Source organism: Pocillopora verrucosa, chromosome 2, assembly GCF_036669915.1.
Source record: "Pocillopora verrucosa isolate sample1 chromosome 2, ASM3666991v2, whole genome shotgun sequence".
Taxonomy (NCBI): domain Eukaryota; kingdom Metazoa; phylum Cnidaria; class Anthozoa; order Scleractinia; family Pocilloporidae; genus Pocillopora; species Pocillopora verrucosa.
The window spans coordinates 2,819,291-2,833,516 of NC_089313.1; the positions used below are offsets into that span (position 1 = coordinate 2,819,291).

The 14,226-nt window shown below is 40.0% G+C and overlaps 2 protein-coding genes across 2 annotated transcripts; both read right to left on the minus strand.

Moving 5' to 3' along the window:
- Positions 1 to 10: 10 nt before the first annotated feature.
- Positions 11 to 5,897, minus strand: LOC131770395 (uncharacterized). Its single transcript, XM_066162136.1, has 3 exons — positions 5,365 to 5,897; positions 2,370 to 2,543; positions 11 to 1,985 (listed from the first exon to the last, which is right to left on the minus strand). Exons 1-3 carry the CDS (start codon positions 5,821 to 5,823, stop codon positions 1,716 to 1,718), a joined length of 903 nt encoding a protein of 300 aa, XP_066018233.1. The 5' UTR covers positions 5,824 to 5,897; the 3' UTR covers positions 11 to 1,715.
- A 2,657-nt stretch (positions 5,898 to 8,554) lies between these two features.
- LOC131770396 (uncharacterized) lies at positions 8,555 to 13,819 on the minus strand. Its single transcript, XM_066162668.1, has 3 exons — positions 13,292 to 13,819; positions 10,882 to 11,055; positions 8,555 to 10,493 (listed from the first exon to the last, which is right to left on the minus strand). Exons 1-3 carry the CDS (start codon positions 13,745 to 13,747, stop codon positions 9,993 to 9,995), a joined length of 1,131 nt encoding a protein of 376 aa, XP_066018765.1. The 5' UTR covers positions 13,748 to 13,819; the 3' UTR covers positions 8,555 to 9,992.
- Positions 13,820 to 14,226: the final 407 nt, after the last annotated feature.

Sequence of the window (14,226 nt, forward strand, 5' to 3'; positions counted from 1 at the left end):
TTTTTGACATAAATGCTTATTCTTTCTTTTATTCCCTCAAGGTATATTTCGCTTTTCAACTTCAATGTGTTCCTAATTCGTCCGTTCTGTTCTTTAGAGGAACTCTCTCACCAGAGGAGAGTTTGAGTTGCGATTTTCTCTGAGGTCTCTACTTCTATGAATATTCACGAGTTTGTTTGGTTTTATTTTGTTTCCTTCTCCTTTTCTTTGTTGCCTCTGTCTTTCGTTTTCTCTCTCTTTATTTAAAGTTTAATTTTCCCATTTATTCTTCTAATCAGTCACTCACTCATTCCTTCCATATCACCCTAACGTCAGGAGAACAAAGGAACTGATCACCAACTAAAGAAGCTCCTGATTGTCAGACAAATTCTCCTCAGCAGCACCTTAGGAAATGTATAGAGAACAGTATGGAGAATATGCATACTGATGTATGGGTGTAAAGGGTTAACTCATTCATTCAGTCTGTGAATCGCACAGTGAGTCCTTCAGTGAGTCAGCTTAGTTTTATGTCGGCGGTCTCCCAATTAAATAATTCATTTACTGACATGACCCGTTCATTTATTCGCTTTCACTAAAGCAATGAAAGAACTTGACGAGGTTATGGCTACACTTGATTACTATAACTTTATTTTATCCCTTTCACCTCAATACATCCATTCCTAGCCAATTAAAAATATTCACTGTCTTCTTTGTGAATCCGCAGAGTTCGTCCACTTGATTTGGATCATCGACATCGACTGTTTGCTTCGGAAGGATAGAATGTGTGAGCAGGGAGAATTGATGTCTCGTAGGATGGATTTTCGCAAACCTAGGTTAGGAGAATATACAACCGCTTCGAGCTTGTTTATGCCAGCATCCTCCAGAGGTTTCGCTCTGTTCACGAAATAGGAGATCGGGCAGCTCAGGAAAGGGCTTAACCTTGATATAGCTCTGTTATTAAAATACGATGGAAACTACAATTGGTTCGATTTTCATACGATAAGAAAAGCGCAAATGCGTTCATGTGGAAAGACAAGGAATATAAGTACATCTCTAGCGCGTGGAATAAACAACAATAAGGAGATCACCTTTCTTCGCTTGCGAAATGCCAGCCGAAAAGAATGTTGCACAATCATGTTCGGTGTGGGAACAGGCCCCTTACCGGTATTGTTTTAGCTGAATTCATTGGTTATCTTCCCCTGATCTTACTTGTGGTATGTGTTCATAACAGCCATCTTCGAAGCCGGTACGGAGCATAAGGCATTGACAATGAAGAGTAAAATCTCCTCGATGACAACGATCGAAACACATCCATTTTGGCCATACAGCTATATCCTTTGGAAAGTAGTGTACAGAAATACTCGGTATATGTGTATTATTCGTGTAGCTAATATCATTTGGCGCTCCAGCCACGCAATACGTTCGTCTTTTCCTCTGGATTTCTCCTCTCTCCATTATAGTTGCCGACGTGTCTCCACAGTTTTCTACGTCACAGCTATGTAATATAATCGTTTTGGCCGCGCGCTTTTTGGGGTCACTTTTTGACCGCCAAATCGTACTTTCAATGCACAATAAAGTGGACAAGGAGAACTCGCCGGGCGCTAAGGTCGATTATTTCTAATTTTAAATACCGCTATCATCCAGAAAAAACCAAAAAAAACTTAAAGTGTTCTTCAATCATCATCACGTGTCAGCCACGTGTACTGCACAGGTTTATTAGCGCAGCAGCGATCCAGCTACGCCAAAACAGAGTTGGCGAACTGCAACCGGCTCTCGCGGTAATTTCGATACAAAAACGCACCAAAAAGAACACCTGCGACCGAAATTGGCGCGAAAATTCCCAGCGCAGACTCCGTGTTCACGCAAATGCACAAGCTGAAAACCACCAGAGCCAGCATTAGAAGAAATATAAAACCCAGCTGATAGAACGGAATATCGCGCAACCTTGCACAAAATTCGAAATTTGGTCCACTTGTTTTCGGTTGCAGCTTGGGGTACCAGATAACCTATTTTTCCAGAAAAAAAAAGAAGAATGACATTACATAGGCTGCGGTTGTTTTCTTTTAGCTCTACAGAAGAGTGTCTCATGCGATTGTTGTAACGATTAGGTGGCATGCTACCAAAATCAAGTTGCCTTATACGAATTAAAAACAACCACTCAGGTCAGTATGTCACAGTGTTTTAAAAGCGTAGAAACTTTATGGTAAAGCTCAAAACAGAATGGCAAATCAGCAAGGTAACCGTACTTGAATAATTCGCAAAGTTTCGAGATTTTTTCCCAACCCTACTTTTTTGTTTGTTTTTTTTTCAGTTAACTGGCTTTTTTCTGAAGTGATTCACTTATCTTAAGTTTTTCTACAAGAAATGCCTTTCCATTCATAGAAGATTACCTGTATTCCATTGATAAAAGCCAAGGTACATGAAAAGTAGGTCATGACAACATATCGTGCTGGCAAAAGCAGGAGATAATTTGCCAAGAAATCTGTTGTTTTACCAACAAGTGTAATTACAACAGAGAGTGTGGACTGACCATCTGTTGTGCGACGACGCATATTCAAAATAATCTGGAAGTAAACAATAAAAAATCATTTTAAAAGTGAAATTGTGGTGTCTGTACGGCCCCTTAACTTTCTTCGCACCTCGCCCCCTTCCTTCTTAAGACCCCAACCCCCTCCCCCCCCCACATTGTGAAATTGTAATGAATGTATGGCCCTCAACCTTCCTTCCCACCCCAACCCCCTCTTTCTTCAGACCCCACCCCACCCGCCTTACCACTCCATGCCCAAAGGTACTAATGAGTGGCAGTAGGTTTGAATCTGCAATGCCATGGACTGGGAGGTGTGTCATGGAGATCAGAAAAAAAACCAGTTTGTGTATTCACTGCTAATGATCTTCAGGGTTGATTTCTGTCTTTTCCTTTTGCATCTCTTCTTCAATCCTCCCTTGGATTTCCCTAACAACTGCTGGTTATTAGAACTGTAAGATTAAAAGCTATAAAAATTGTGCTTTGATTTCTGCAACAGATTAAACATCATTTGCTGCATACTGGATATTCTCATAGGGAGAGAATGTTGCATGCAATACATCAGGGTGCCTGGGTTCATCAGAAATGGATGGCAAGTTGTTGTTTGTCAAGAGAACCTAGCAAAAATGAAACTATGGTGTGAATAGACTTTAATAGTTGCCCTCATTTGGGGAAGAACAGAATTAAATGGAGTGCGAGAGACAGTGAAGTGGAGTGAACTGCTTGTGTTCAGATGCACCTACAGCAGGGCTATACTACAGCTGAGCATAGGTGCCACAGGTAACCAACTTTTGTCTTTGGACAAACAACTAGCATTGTTAGCACAGTATGTTTTTTTTCTTACAGTTATCCACTGGATAGCGATTTATCCCTTGGATAACATTATTCGCCTCATGAACAACTGGGTCCTGATTATTAATTCTCTCCTCTAGCTGCTACACTTTTTCTTGTCACTAAGTTATGAGAATTTGGTGTAAGTTCAAGATAAATTCTACCTACTTGATAATTTTGAGTATCTCATCCCTTGATTGCTGGATAATGTGTGGATATTATAGGGAGAATTTGCATGTTGATCACTTCTGGGAGTTCAACATGCACTCCGTTTTGTTTTTAGAGATAAGTCCTTGCCTTGTGAGGATCTTTGTAAGCGTATCGGTCTCTCAAGTCTTCGTGAACAGTGATTAGCGAAAATATTGTCCACTGTCTTTAAGATATTAGCCAGTGTGCAGGTCCAAAAAGCTTACGTGATCTTATAACAGTAAGGTGCTCCACTTATAACCTTAGGGGCACCACAATACTGGACCTCCCAAAAGTAAAATCAACAACCTTCGGGTTAAGATCATGGAGATATGCTGCATCGAAATTATGGAACGCTTTACCGGACAAGTCTCGAAAGATACAAACATTTACTACTTTTAAAAATTACTTACAAACATTAGATCTCACGGGACTCTAGTGCGGTGAGGATCTATCATTGATTATATTTACTGTTTTTAATGATTACATTTTATACATTTTACTTGGTGACTACATTGTTAAATTCTCATATTTTAATATTAGCTAGTTCTTAATCTTAATTTATTTAAATTTATATACCTTCACAAGGCTTTATAATTTCCTTTTCTCTTTTTATTTCGTGGCGTACCTGTAAACTAGCTTTTAGCTAAGCATTCTGACCATGTTAAATAAATTGATTGATTGATTGATTGAAGGTTATAGTACTCACAAGGTAACCACAACCCAACAAACACTTGTTCCTGGTTTTTTTCCTAATATCATTTGTAAACATATGTAATCCATTATATTCCTTAGATTTTTCAGTGAAAATTATAGCCACCATCTTTAATTTTAACAGCAGAGGTAGGCTGGGGAGAAAAACAAATTTGCATCAAAGGGGTGAGTGATGGTTTAAATGAAGGAGAGGGCAGGGATGGAGTGATAAATATCATTACCTCTCCCATGCTCCTCCCCCTGCCATCCACTCTAACTCCAAATCAAACTTGCTGGGTCAGATAAATAATTGTGAGCTTATAACTTTAACTTGCCCTGATAAGATACCTGCATTGCAAGCTATCTACACAGTCACACTCCAATGTAGGAAGTTGATACACATACACATACAGGTTAGTTGGTTAGTTACACAGAATCAAATACAAAAAGTTTACTCCACTTCATCAGAGCAAATGGCAAACAGCTAATACTTGAAACATTAGCTTTTCAACTCCTTACAGAGGCTAATTTACATTATCACCTCAGTTGATAATACTATTAAAATTACCCTGTTATACTCTCCCACCAATGCAGCGTTATAGTTTCTTTTGAAACTTACCCCCCCCCCCTCCACCCCTTACTCCACCATAGGTTTTTAAGTGCCCCACAGGTCAATACCATGCCATTCAGTAAAGATCCTCCAATGAGAGGCTGAATGTTGCTATGATTTATGCAACATACCCTATCATTGATTTGGAAAGATACTTTTTGTGAATCAACACATTTCCCATCTCTCCTTTGAAATGAATGAAGGACCTATAGAGGTAAATTAAGAACAGGTACATTCCTGTTTTTCTCTTCAGAGGAATTGCTCCCTGGAAACCCCCCCCCCCCCCCCCAAAAGGAGCCTCCTGGGGAGCTAAATTGCACAGATGCACAGACTGGCCCTGCATGTTATTTAAAATTCAGAGTGTGTAGCAAAGAAAGAGTGAAGGACAGTCTGGTATCGAAAAAAGATGACGAGTAGGGAAACTAAGCCTAAATTTTTCATAATGGACGTAGAGTAACATATCACGAATTAGTTTGCCTGTAGGTTATTTTAAATCAGTATTGTCTTAGATCAAATTAATAAATTATATTGAGCTGCCTACCTGCGGAAATGACTCAATAGACCAAAGAACAATTGCCAACCACTGGACTTTTTCCGCGGCATCGGTAACGGAAAGGTCTAAACTGATCACTGCAATCCAGATCAGAACACACACAGCGCCGTAGGATAATTTCATCCGCATAGTGTGCTTGGAGTAGTACCAAAACTGTAGTAGTATGTAAAACTCTAAAATGGACATACATACCGCTAATATTCTGATATACATAGGCAGTGCAACAGAAAAAGCGAAGAAAAAGTTTGCCAGCGATGCTGTGAAGTTCGCAGTGGCCCAAAGAATGCTAAGTCCTTCCACAGATCGACGCTTCCTGTTCTTACATATTTGTGGGAACAAAACAAAAAGCCAAATTGCGCAGCTTATGAAACCGCAAACATTTGCAAACGCGCACCAAGCTTTGGGCCATGTTTTACGGCAATTCTCGTAAAGTAAGTTGATTGTCATAGTGTTATCTTTCACTCATTTGAGAGGAATGGATGATTGATGTCTTCCTACAAAGGGATTCGCCATCTTGAAAATGAAAGGTTCAAGGCGCAAAGAGATCTGGGGGCTAGTGCCTGTCATGATTACATCACATCGCTTCTCCCAATCCACGAGTACGAAAGTTATGAGACTTTTAGAAGATGCCAATAAGACAAGGTCAGATAAGTGAACAACACTGTACATGTGTTACACACGTGAAAGATGTGAGTAAAAGTCTGAATGTTGACGCTAAAACATTTCTTGCCCGCTTTTTTTGACATATATGCTTATTCTTTCTTTTATTCCCTCAAGGTATATTTTGCTTTTCAACTTCAATGTGTTCCTAATCCGTCCGTTCTGTTCTTTGGGAGAAGCTCTCTCACCAGAGGAGAGTTTGAGTAGCGACTTTCTCTGAGGTCTGTACTTCTATGAATATTCACGAGTTTGTTTGGTTTTATTTTGTTTCCTTCTCCTTTTCTTTGTTACCTCTGTCTTTCGTTTTCTCTTTCTTTATTTAAAAGTTTCATTTTCCCATTCATTCATCCAATCAGTCACCCACTCATTCCTTCATTAAGCCTTCAATCCCTAAGAGAGACTGGCATCTAATTTCTCCTTACCATGTCATCCCTGAATCAAACATTAACGCCAGGAGAACGTAGGAACTGATCACCAACTGAAGAAGCTCTTGATTGTCAGGCAAATTCTCCTTGTCAGCACCTTGGGAAATGTTTAGAGAACAGTATGGAGAATATGCATACTCGTTGCATACTGCATTATCTTTATTTTTGCTATTATCAAAGCAACTCCTCTAACAATTCGTGGCTCAGCTGGAGGTAGCATCCAACTCGTATATGCAAGCACGTATTGTTTAAAACTTATTTTTCCGCCCCAACTTAAATTGAAATCATATCATGAAGATCAATTAACGTCCAATTTTTTTTTAAAAATTTATCAGGGGGCAACAAAACTAATGGTTCACCGCTCATCAATAAGGAACTTGCATAGATTCGAGACACTCTTGAAAAGCTTATTGCGCAAGTGCACACGACTCTAGATCATTTGTAGCGTCTGCAAGAAATGAGCAGCGAAACACAAAAGACTGAAGACATTCTGATGGATTCAACTGCCCCTAAAATGTCCATCCTTGAAAACTGACCATAAAATTGATTGTACGATGACACCTTAGACAATACAAAGCAAATCTAAAACACGTGTTTTGAAACTTTCAGAAGAGCGTTTTGAAATTGTTGCAATGTGAGTCTCGTAGCCCATTTTTCAACTCTTATCAAAATGTAATGCTCATTTTCAATCAAAACAAATAAAGAAGGCTCGGGTGCAGGATTTCCCCTTCAACCATTCCTATCGACAAAGACCACTATCCTTCTTTAAGTTTCTTTGAATGGACATTAAAATGCCTATGACACAAACCGATTCCGATAGAAGAAAAATTTCAAGAAGCCCAAAACACTGTTTTTTTCGAGCCTTAAAGTGCTCTTATTTTGTCTTAAAAGTGTCTCATGGACTGGCAACGAACTAGCGGGTGATGACGTAGAAAACTGTGAAAACCTACAGCAAGCTCTAACGAGAGTTGTGATACATCGAACTCAAGTAGCAAAGAAGAAATGGAAGTTGCTAGCACGGTTCAGCCCTACGAAGGAGAGCCGCGTGCATCAAACGAAAACTGACAAAGGCGGTTTTCGCCTGCAGTTTTCAGGTCAAGAATAGAACCAAAAACTCCCGTTACTGAATTATTTGTTGCGTTTGTGTTTTTTTTTCTATGGCGAAATCTCTGTTAAGACTGGATAGTGTGTTCGTTTCTGTTGTCATACCATTTCGTTCCCTTGCAATAGGTGCGGCTAAGGTTCCCCTTGCTCAGTGCTCTAAAGTTTCGTTGCTGTAGAGTAATTCCCTTAGTAAACCAAAAGCGAACTTTTGACGAAAGAATCAGCTGTATCACGAGGCACGATGATTTTTCGCCGAGAAGTCATCGTGCAGTTTCACTGCAAGTTGCTTCTTTCACCGAAGAGTGCAAAGGCAGAGGCTATCGTCGTCGAGCCGGTCAAACGGAAAACGAGAGAATTTATAGTAATCTGATTCAAGTTAATATCAAAGAGAGATTTTAATAGAGAAAAACTTCTTCAGTTTAAGTGCAGCATTGTCATATCACCCATTTCGCCTACTAGGTAAATGAATATTTCAAATGCACCGACTTTAAGACAGCACTTGGATTCGCTACCATCTAATTAAATAAAACTTTTATTTCTTTATTTATCTCGTTGCGGTGCTGTTATCACAATGACATTGTTACTGTTGCTACTTTTAGTTTCTTAAGAGCAGGGAGAATTGATGTCTCGTAGGATGGATTTTCGCAAACCCAGGTTAGGAGAATATACAACCGCTTCGAGCTTGTTTATGCCAGCATCAGCCAGAGGTTTCGCTCTGTTCACGAAACAGGACTGATCGGACAGCTCAGGAAAGGGCTTGAACTTGATATAGTTGTGTTATTAAAATACGATGGAAACTACAACTGGTTCGATTTTCATACGATAAGAAAAGCGCAAATGCGGTCATGTGGAAAGACAAGGAATATAAGTACATCTCAAGCACGTGAAATAAACAACAATAAGGAGATCACCATTCTTCGCTTACGAAATGCCAGCCGAAAAGAATGTTGAACAATCATGCTTGTTAGAAGTAAATTCTCTAACACTCGTTGTTGGTTTGGTCGACTCTTCTTTAATCTCTTTTCTTCTCAAGTTGTTACAACGGTGACTAACTCCAATATATCAGGTAAAACTAAAGTCTCCGCTTATAAAGGTGACACTGCAGATGACATTTCTAAGCCGTCAATCTTCTTGTGTCGTCATCGTACCATCTCAACTAGCGAATCACGCTTGACTACGTATTATAGTTCCCACATACTGAGTATGCACCTTAGGGTTGTTTACGCAGTTACAAAATCAATTTCTACCTTAATTTTCATATCTTTACGGTTGAGATCGGCCAGAACAGAAACGAGATCGATAATATAAAAATTACAAATAACCTTGCTTCAGAGTATTATTTATACCTGAAAGTGTATCTTAAGAGAAAATCACTTTTAAAGATTGTTACATAACAACATCTTGGTCACAAGAGTTAAAGAAGAAAGGCGCTCACAAGTACCGCCCCCAAATTACTTTTGGTTGCGAAACATGAGGGGTATCACCTGTTTACCCTTAAATTACCTCTGGGAACACGAAGGTGTCGAACGCGACCTATTACCAGGGAGATTTACTCTTCCTGGACTAACAAATTAACTTATTTAAGAACATGGCTTATCACTAGTTCCATGTCAACCTCGCGATCACAACGAAGAAAACGTGATTAAACTCACTAGGAGAACGTGGCCAAACTCACAAGAAGAACTTGATCAAACTCAACCTTTAAGATAAGACCACCAAGAAGGAATACGAAGTAGCCAACCTGCCCTTTTTACAACTTACATTAAATGACTTAAAATAATATAATATTTCCATTCCTTTTCTTCCCGACACCAATACAGGAAACCTTAACGATATTGTAGATTAACTATAATTGTAATTTTATCATTTAATAAATGTTCGGTGTGGGAACAGGCCCCTTCACCGTTATTGTTTTAGCTGAATTCATTGGTTATCTTCCCCTGATTTTACTAGTGGTATGTATTCATAACAGCCATCTTCGAAGCCGGTACGGAGCATAAGGCATTGACAATGAAGAGTAAAATCTCCTCGATGACAACGATCGAAACGCATCCATTTTGGCCATACAGCTATATCCTTTGGAAAGTAGTGTACAGGAATACTCGGTATATGTGTATTCTTCGTGTAGCTAATATCATTTGGCGCTCCGGCCACGCAATACGTTCGTCTTTTCCTCTGGATTTCTCCTCTCTCCATTATAGTTGCCGACGTGTCTTCACAGTTTTCTACGTCACAGCTATGTAATATAGTCGTTTTGGCCGCGCGCTTTTTGGGGTCACTTTTTGGGGACACTTTTTGGCCGCCAAATCGTACTTTCAATGCACAAAAAAGTGGACAAGGAGAACTCGCCGGGCGCTAAGGTCGATTATTTCTAATTTTAAATACCGCTATCATCCAGAAAAAACAAAGAAAAACTTAAAGTGTTCTTCAATCATCATCACGTGTCAGCCACGTGTACTGCACGGGTTTATTAGCGCAGCAGCGATCCAGCCACGCCAAAACAGAGTTGGCGAACTGCAACCGGCCCTCGCGGTAATTTCGATACAAAAACGCACCAAAAAGAACAACTGCGACCGAAATTGGCGCGAAAATTCCCAGCGCGGACTCCGTGTTCACGCGAATGCACACGCTGAAAACCACCAGAGCCAGCATAAGAAGAAATACAAAACCCCGCTGATAGAACGGAATATCGCGCAACCTTGCACAAAATTCGAAATTCGGTCCAACAAATGTGCAAACGGAGGTCATTTCTTCTACAGATTCTCTGTTGACTTCTTCCACTGAGCTTCCCTCGTCAGCCATCGGAGGAACTTGTTCGCAGTCATTCGCTTCCATAGTGAAGGCATCCTCGTCTGGACTCCTGTGCCTGCCGTATGTTGTGGGTATGACAGCACTTGTTTTCGGTTGCAGCTTGGGGTACCAGATAACCTATTTTTCCATAGAAAAAAAAATGACGTTACAAAGGCTGCGGTTGTTTTCTTTTAGCTCTACAGAAGAGTGTCTCGTGCGATTGTTGTAACGATTAGGTGGCATGCTACCAAAATCAAGTTGTCTTATACGAATGAAAAACAACCACTCAAGTCAGTATGTCACAGTGTTTTGAAAGCGTAGAAACTTTATGGTAAAGCTCAAAACAGAATGGCAAATCAGCAAGGTAACCGTACTTGAATAAGCTTTGTATTCGCAAAGTTTCGAGATGTTGTTTTCCCAACCCTACTTTTTTGTTTGTTTTTTCGGTTAATTAGCTTTTTTCTGAAGTGATTCACTTATCTTAAGTTTTTCTACAAGAAATGCCTTTCCATTCATAGAAGATTACCTGTATTCCATTGATAAAAGCCAAGGTACATGAAAAATAGGTCATGACAACGTATTGTGCTGGCAAAAGCAGGAGATAATTTGCCAAGAAATCCGTTGTTTTACCAACAAGTGTAATTACAACAGAGATTGTGGACTGACCATCTGTTGTGCGACGACGCATATTCAAAATAATCTGGAATTAAACAATAAAAATCATTTTAGAAGTGAAATTGTGATGTCTGTACGGCCCCTTAACTTTCTTCGCACCTCGCCCCCCTTCCTCCTTCAGACCCCAACCCCCCCCCCCCCCAACATTGTGAAATTGTAATGAATGTATGAACCCTCAACCTTCCTTCCCACCCCAACCCCCTCTTTCTTCAGACCCCATCCCACCCGCCTTACCACTCCATGCCCAGAGGTACTAATGAGTGGCAGAAGGTTTGAATCTGCAATGCCATGGACTGGGAGGTGTGTCATGGAGATCAGAAAAAAATCCAATTTGTGTATTCACTGCTAATGATCTTCAGGGTTGATTTCTGTCTTTTCCTTTTGCATCTCCTCTTCAATCCTCCCTTGGATTTCCCTAACAGCTGCTGATAATTAGAACTGTACGATTAAGAGCTATAAAAATTGTGCTTTGATTTCTGCAACAGATTGGATATCATTTGCTGCATACTGGAAATTCTCATAGGATCCCTACCCACTGCTGACTACCATCAAACATTTAGGGAGAGAATGTTACATGCAATACATCAGAGTGCCTGGGTTCATCAGAAATGGATGGCAAGTTGTGGTTTATCAAGAGAACCTAGCAAAAATGAAACTATGGTGTGAATAGACTTAAATAGTTGCCCTCATTTGGGGAAGAACAGAATTAAATGGAGTGTGAGAGACAGTGAAGTGGAGTGAACTGCTTGTGTTCAGATGCATCTGCAGCAGGGCTATACTACAGCTGAGCATAGGTGCCACAGGTAACCAACTTTTGTCTTTGGACAAACAACTGGCACTGTTAGCACAGTATGTTTTTTTTCTTACAGTTATCCACTGGATAGCAATTTATGCCTTGGATAGTGTTATTTGCCTCATGAACCACTGGGTCCTGATTGTTAATTCTCTCCTCTAGCTGCTACACTTTTTCTTGTCACTAAGTTATGAGAATTTGGTGTAAGTTCAAGATAAATTCTACCTACGTGATAATTTTGAGTATTCTCATCCCTTGATTGCTGGATAATGTGTGGATATTATAGGGAGAATTTGCATGTTAATCACTTCTGGAAGTTCAAGGTTATAGTACTCACAAAGTAACCACAACCCGACAAACACTTGTTCCTGGTTTTTTTCCTAATGTCATTTGTAAACATATGTAATCTATTATATTCCTTAGATTTTTCAGTGAAAATTATAGTCACCATCTTTAATTTTAACAGCAGAGGTAGGCTGGGGAGAAAAACAAATTAGCATCAAAGGGGTGAGTGATGGTCAAAATGAAGGCGAGGGTAGGGATGGGGTGATAAATATCATTACCTCTCCCATGCTCCTCCCCCTGCCATCCACTCTAACTCCAAATCAAACTTGCTGGGTCAGATAAATGATTGTGAGCTTGTAACTTTAACTTGCCCTGATGAGATACCTGCATTGCAAGCTATCTACACAGTCACACCCCAATGTAGGAAGTTGATACACATACACATACAGGTTAGTTGGTTAGTTACACAGAATCAAATACAAAAAGTTTACTCCACTTCATCAGAGCAAATGGCAAACAGCTAATGCATGAAACATTAGCTTTTCAACTCCTTACAGAGGCTAATTTACATTATCACCTCAGTTGATAATACTATTAAAATTACCCCGTTATACTCTCCCACCAATGCAGCATTGAAGTTTCTTTTGAAACTTACCCCCCCCCCCTCCACCCCTTACTCCATCGTAGGTTTTTAAGTGCCCCACAGGTCAATACCATGCCATTCAGAAGAAGGATCATTCAAAAGATCCTCCAATGAGAGGCTGAATGTTGCTATGATTTATGCAACATACCCTATCATTGATTTGGAAAGATACTTTTTGTGAATCAACACATTTCCCATCTCACCTTTGAAATGAATGAAGGACCTATAGAGGTAAATTAAGAACAGGTACATTCCTGTTTTTCTCTACAGAGGAATTGCTCCCTGGAAACCCCCCCCCCCCCCCCCAAAGGAGCCTCATGGGGAGTTAAATTGCACAGATGCACAGACTGGCCCTGCATGTTATTTAAAATTCAGAGTGTGTAGCAAAGAAAGAGTGAAGGGCAGTCTAGTATCGAAAAAAAGATGACGAGTAGGGAAACTAAGCCGAAATTTTTCATAAGGGACGAAGAGTTTGCGTGTAGGTTATTTTAAATCAGTATTGTCTTAGATCAAATTAATAAATTATATTGAGCTGCCTACCTGCGGAAATAACTCAATAGACCAAAGAACAATTGCCAACCACTGGACTTTTTCCGCGGCATCGGCAACGGAAAGGTCTAAACTGATCACTGCAATCCAGATCAGAACACACACAGCGCCGTATGATTTCATCAGCCTAGTGTGCTTGGAGTAGAACCAAAACTGTAGTAGTATGGGAAACTCTAAAATGGGCTTACATACCGCTAATATTTTGATACCCATAGGCAGTGCAACAGAAAAAGCGAAGAAAAAGTTAGCCAGCGATGCTGTGAAGTTCGCAGTGGCCCAAAGAATGCTAAGTCCTTCCACAGATCCACGCTTACTGTTCTTACATATTTGTGGGAACAAAACAAAAAGCCAAATTAAGCAGCTTATGTAACTGCAAACATTTGCAAACGCGCACCAAGCTTTGGGCCATGTTTTACGGCAATTCTCGTAAAGTAAGTTGATTGTCATAGTGTTATCTTTCACTCATTTGAGAGGAACGGATGGTTGATGTCTTCCTACAAAAGGATTCGCCATATTGAAAATGAAAGGTTCAAAGCGCAAAGAGATCTGGGGGCTAGTGCCTGTCATGATTACATCACATTGCTTCTCCTAATCCACGTGTACGAGAGTTGAGACTTTTAGGACCTTTTAGAAGATGCCGATAAGACAAGGTCAGATAAGTGAACAACACTGTATATGCGTTACACACGTGAAAGATGTGAGTGAAAGTCTGAATGTTGACGCTAAAGCTTTTCTTGTCTGCGTTTTTTGACATAAATGCTTATTCTTTCTTTTATTCCCTCAAGGTATATTTTGCTTTTCAACTTTTATGTGTTCTTAATCCGTACGATCTGTTCTTTGGGAGAAGCTCTCTCACCAGAGGAGAGTTCGAGTAGCGACTTTCTCTGAGGTCTCTACTTCTATGAATATTCACGAGTTTGTTTGGT

Coding starts and splice junctions, on each gene's coding strand:
- LOC131770395 (XM_066162136.1), bottom strand. CDS start 5,823: ATGACAATCAACTTACTTTACGAGAATTGCCGTAAAACATGGCCCAAA. Junction 2,544..5,364: donor CTATTGAGTCATTTCCGCAG/GTAGGCAGCTCA, acceptor GTTTACTTCCAG/ATTATTTTGAATATGCGTCG. Junction 1,986..2,369: donor CTTTTATCAATGGAATACAG/GTAATCTTCTAT, acceptor CTGGAAAAATAG/GTTATCTGGTACCCCAAGCT.
- LOC131770396 (XM_066162668.1), bottom strand. CDS start 13,747: ATGACAATCAACTTACTTTACGAGAATTGCCGTAAAACATGGCCCAAA. Junction 11,056..13,291: donor CTATTGAGTTATTTCCGCAG/GTAGGCAGCTCA, acceptor GTTTAATTCCAG/ATTATTTTGAATATGCGTCG. Junction 10,494..10,881: donor CTTTTATCAATGGAATACAG/GTAATCTTCTAT, acceptor ATGGAAAAATAG/GTTATCTGGTACCCCAAGCT.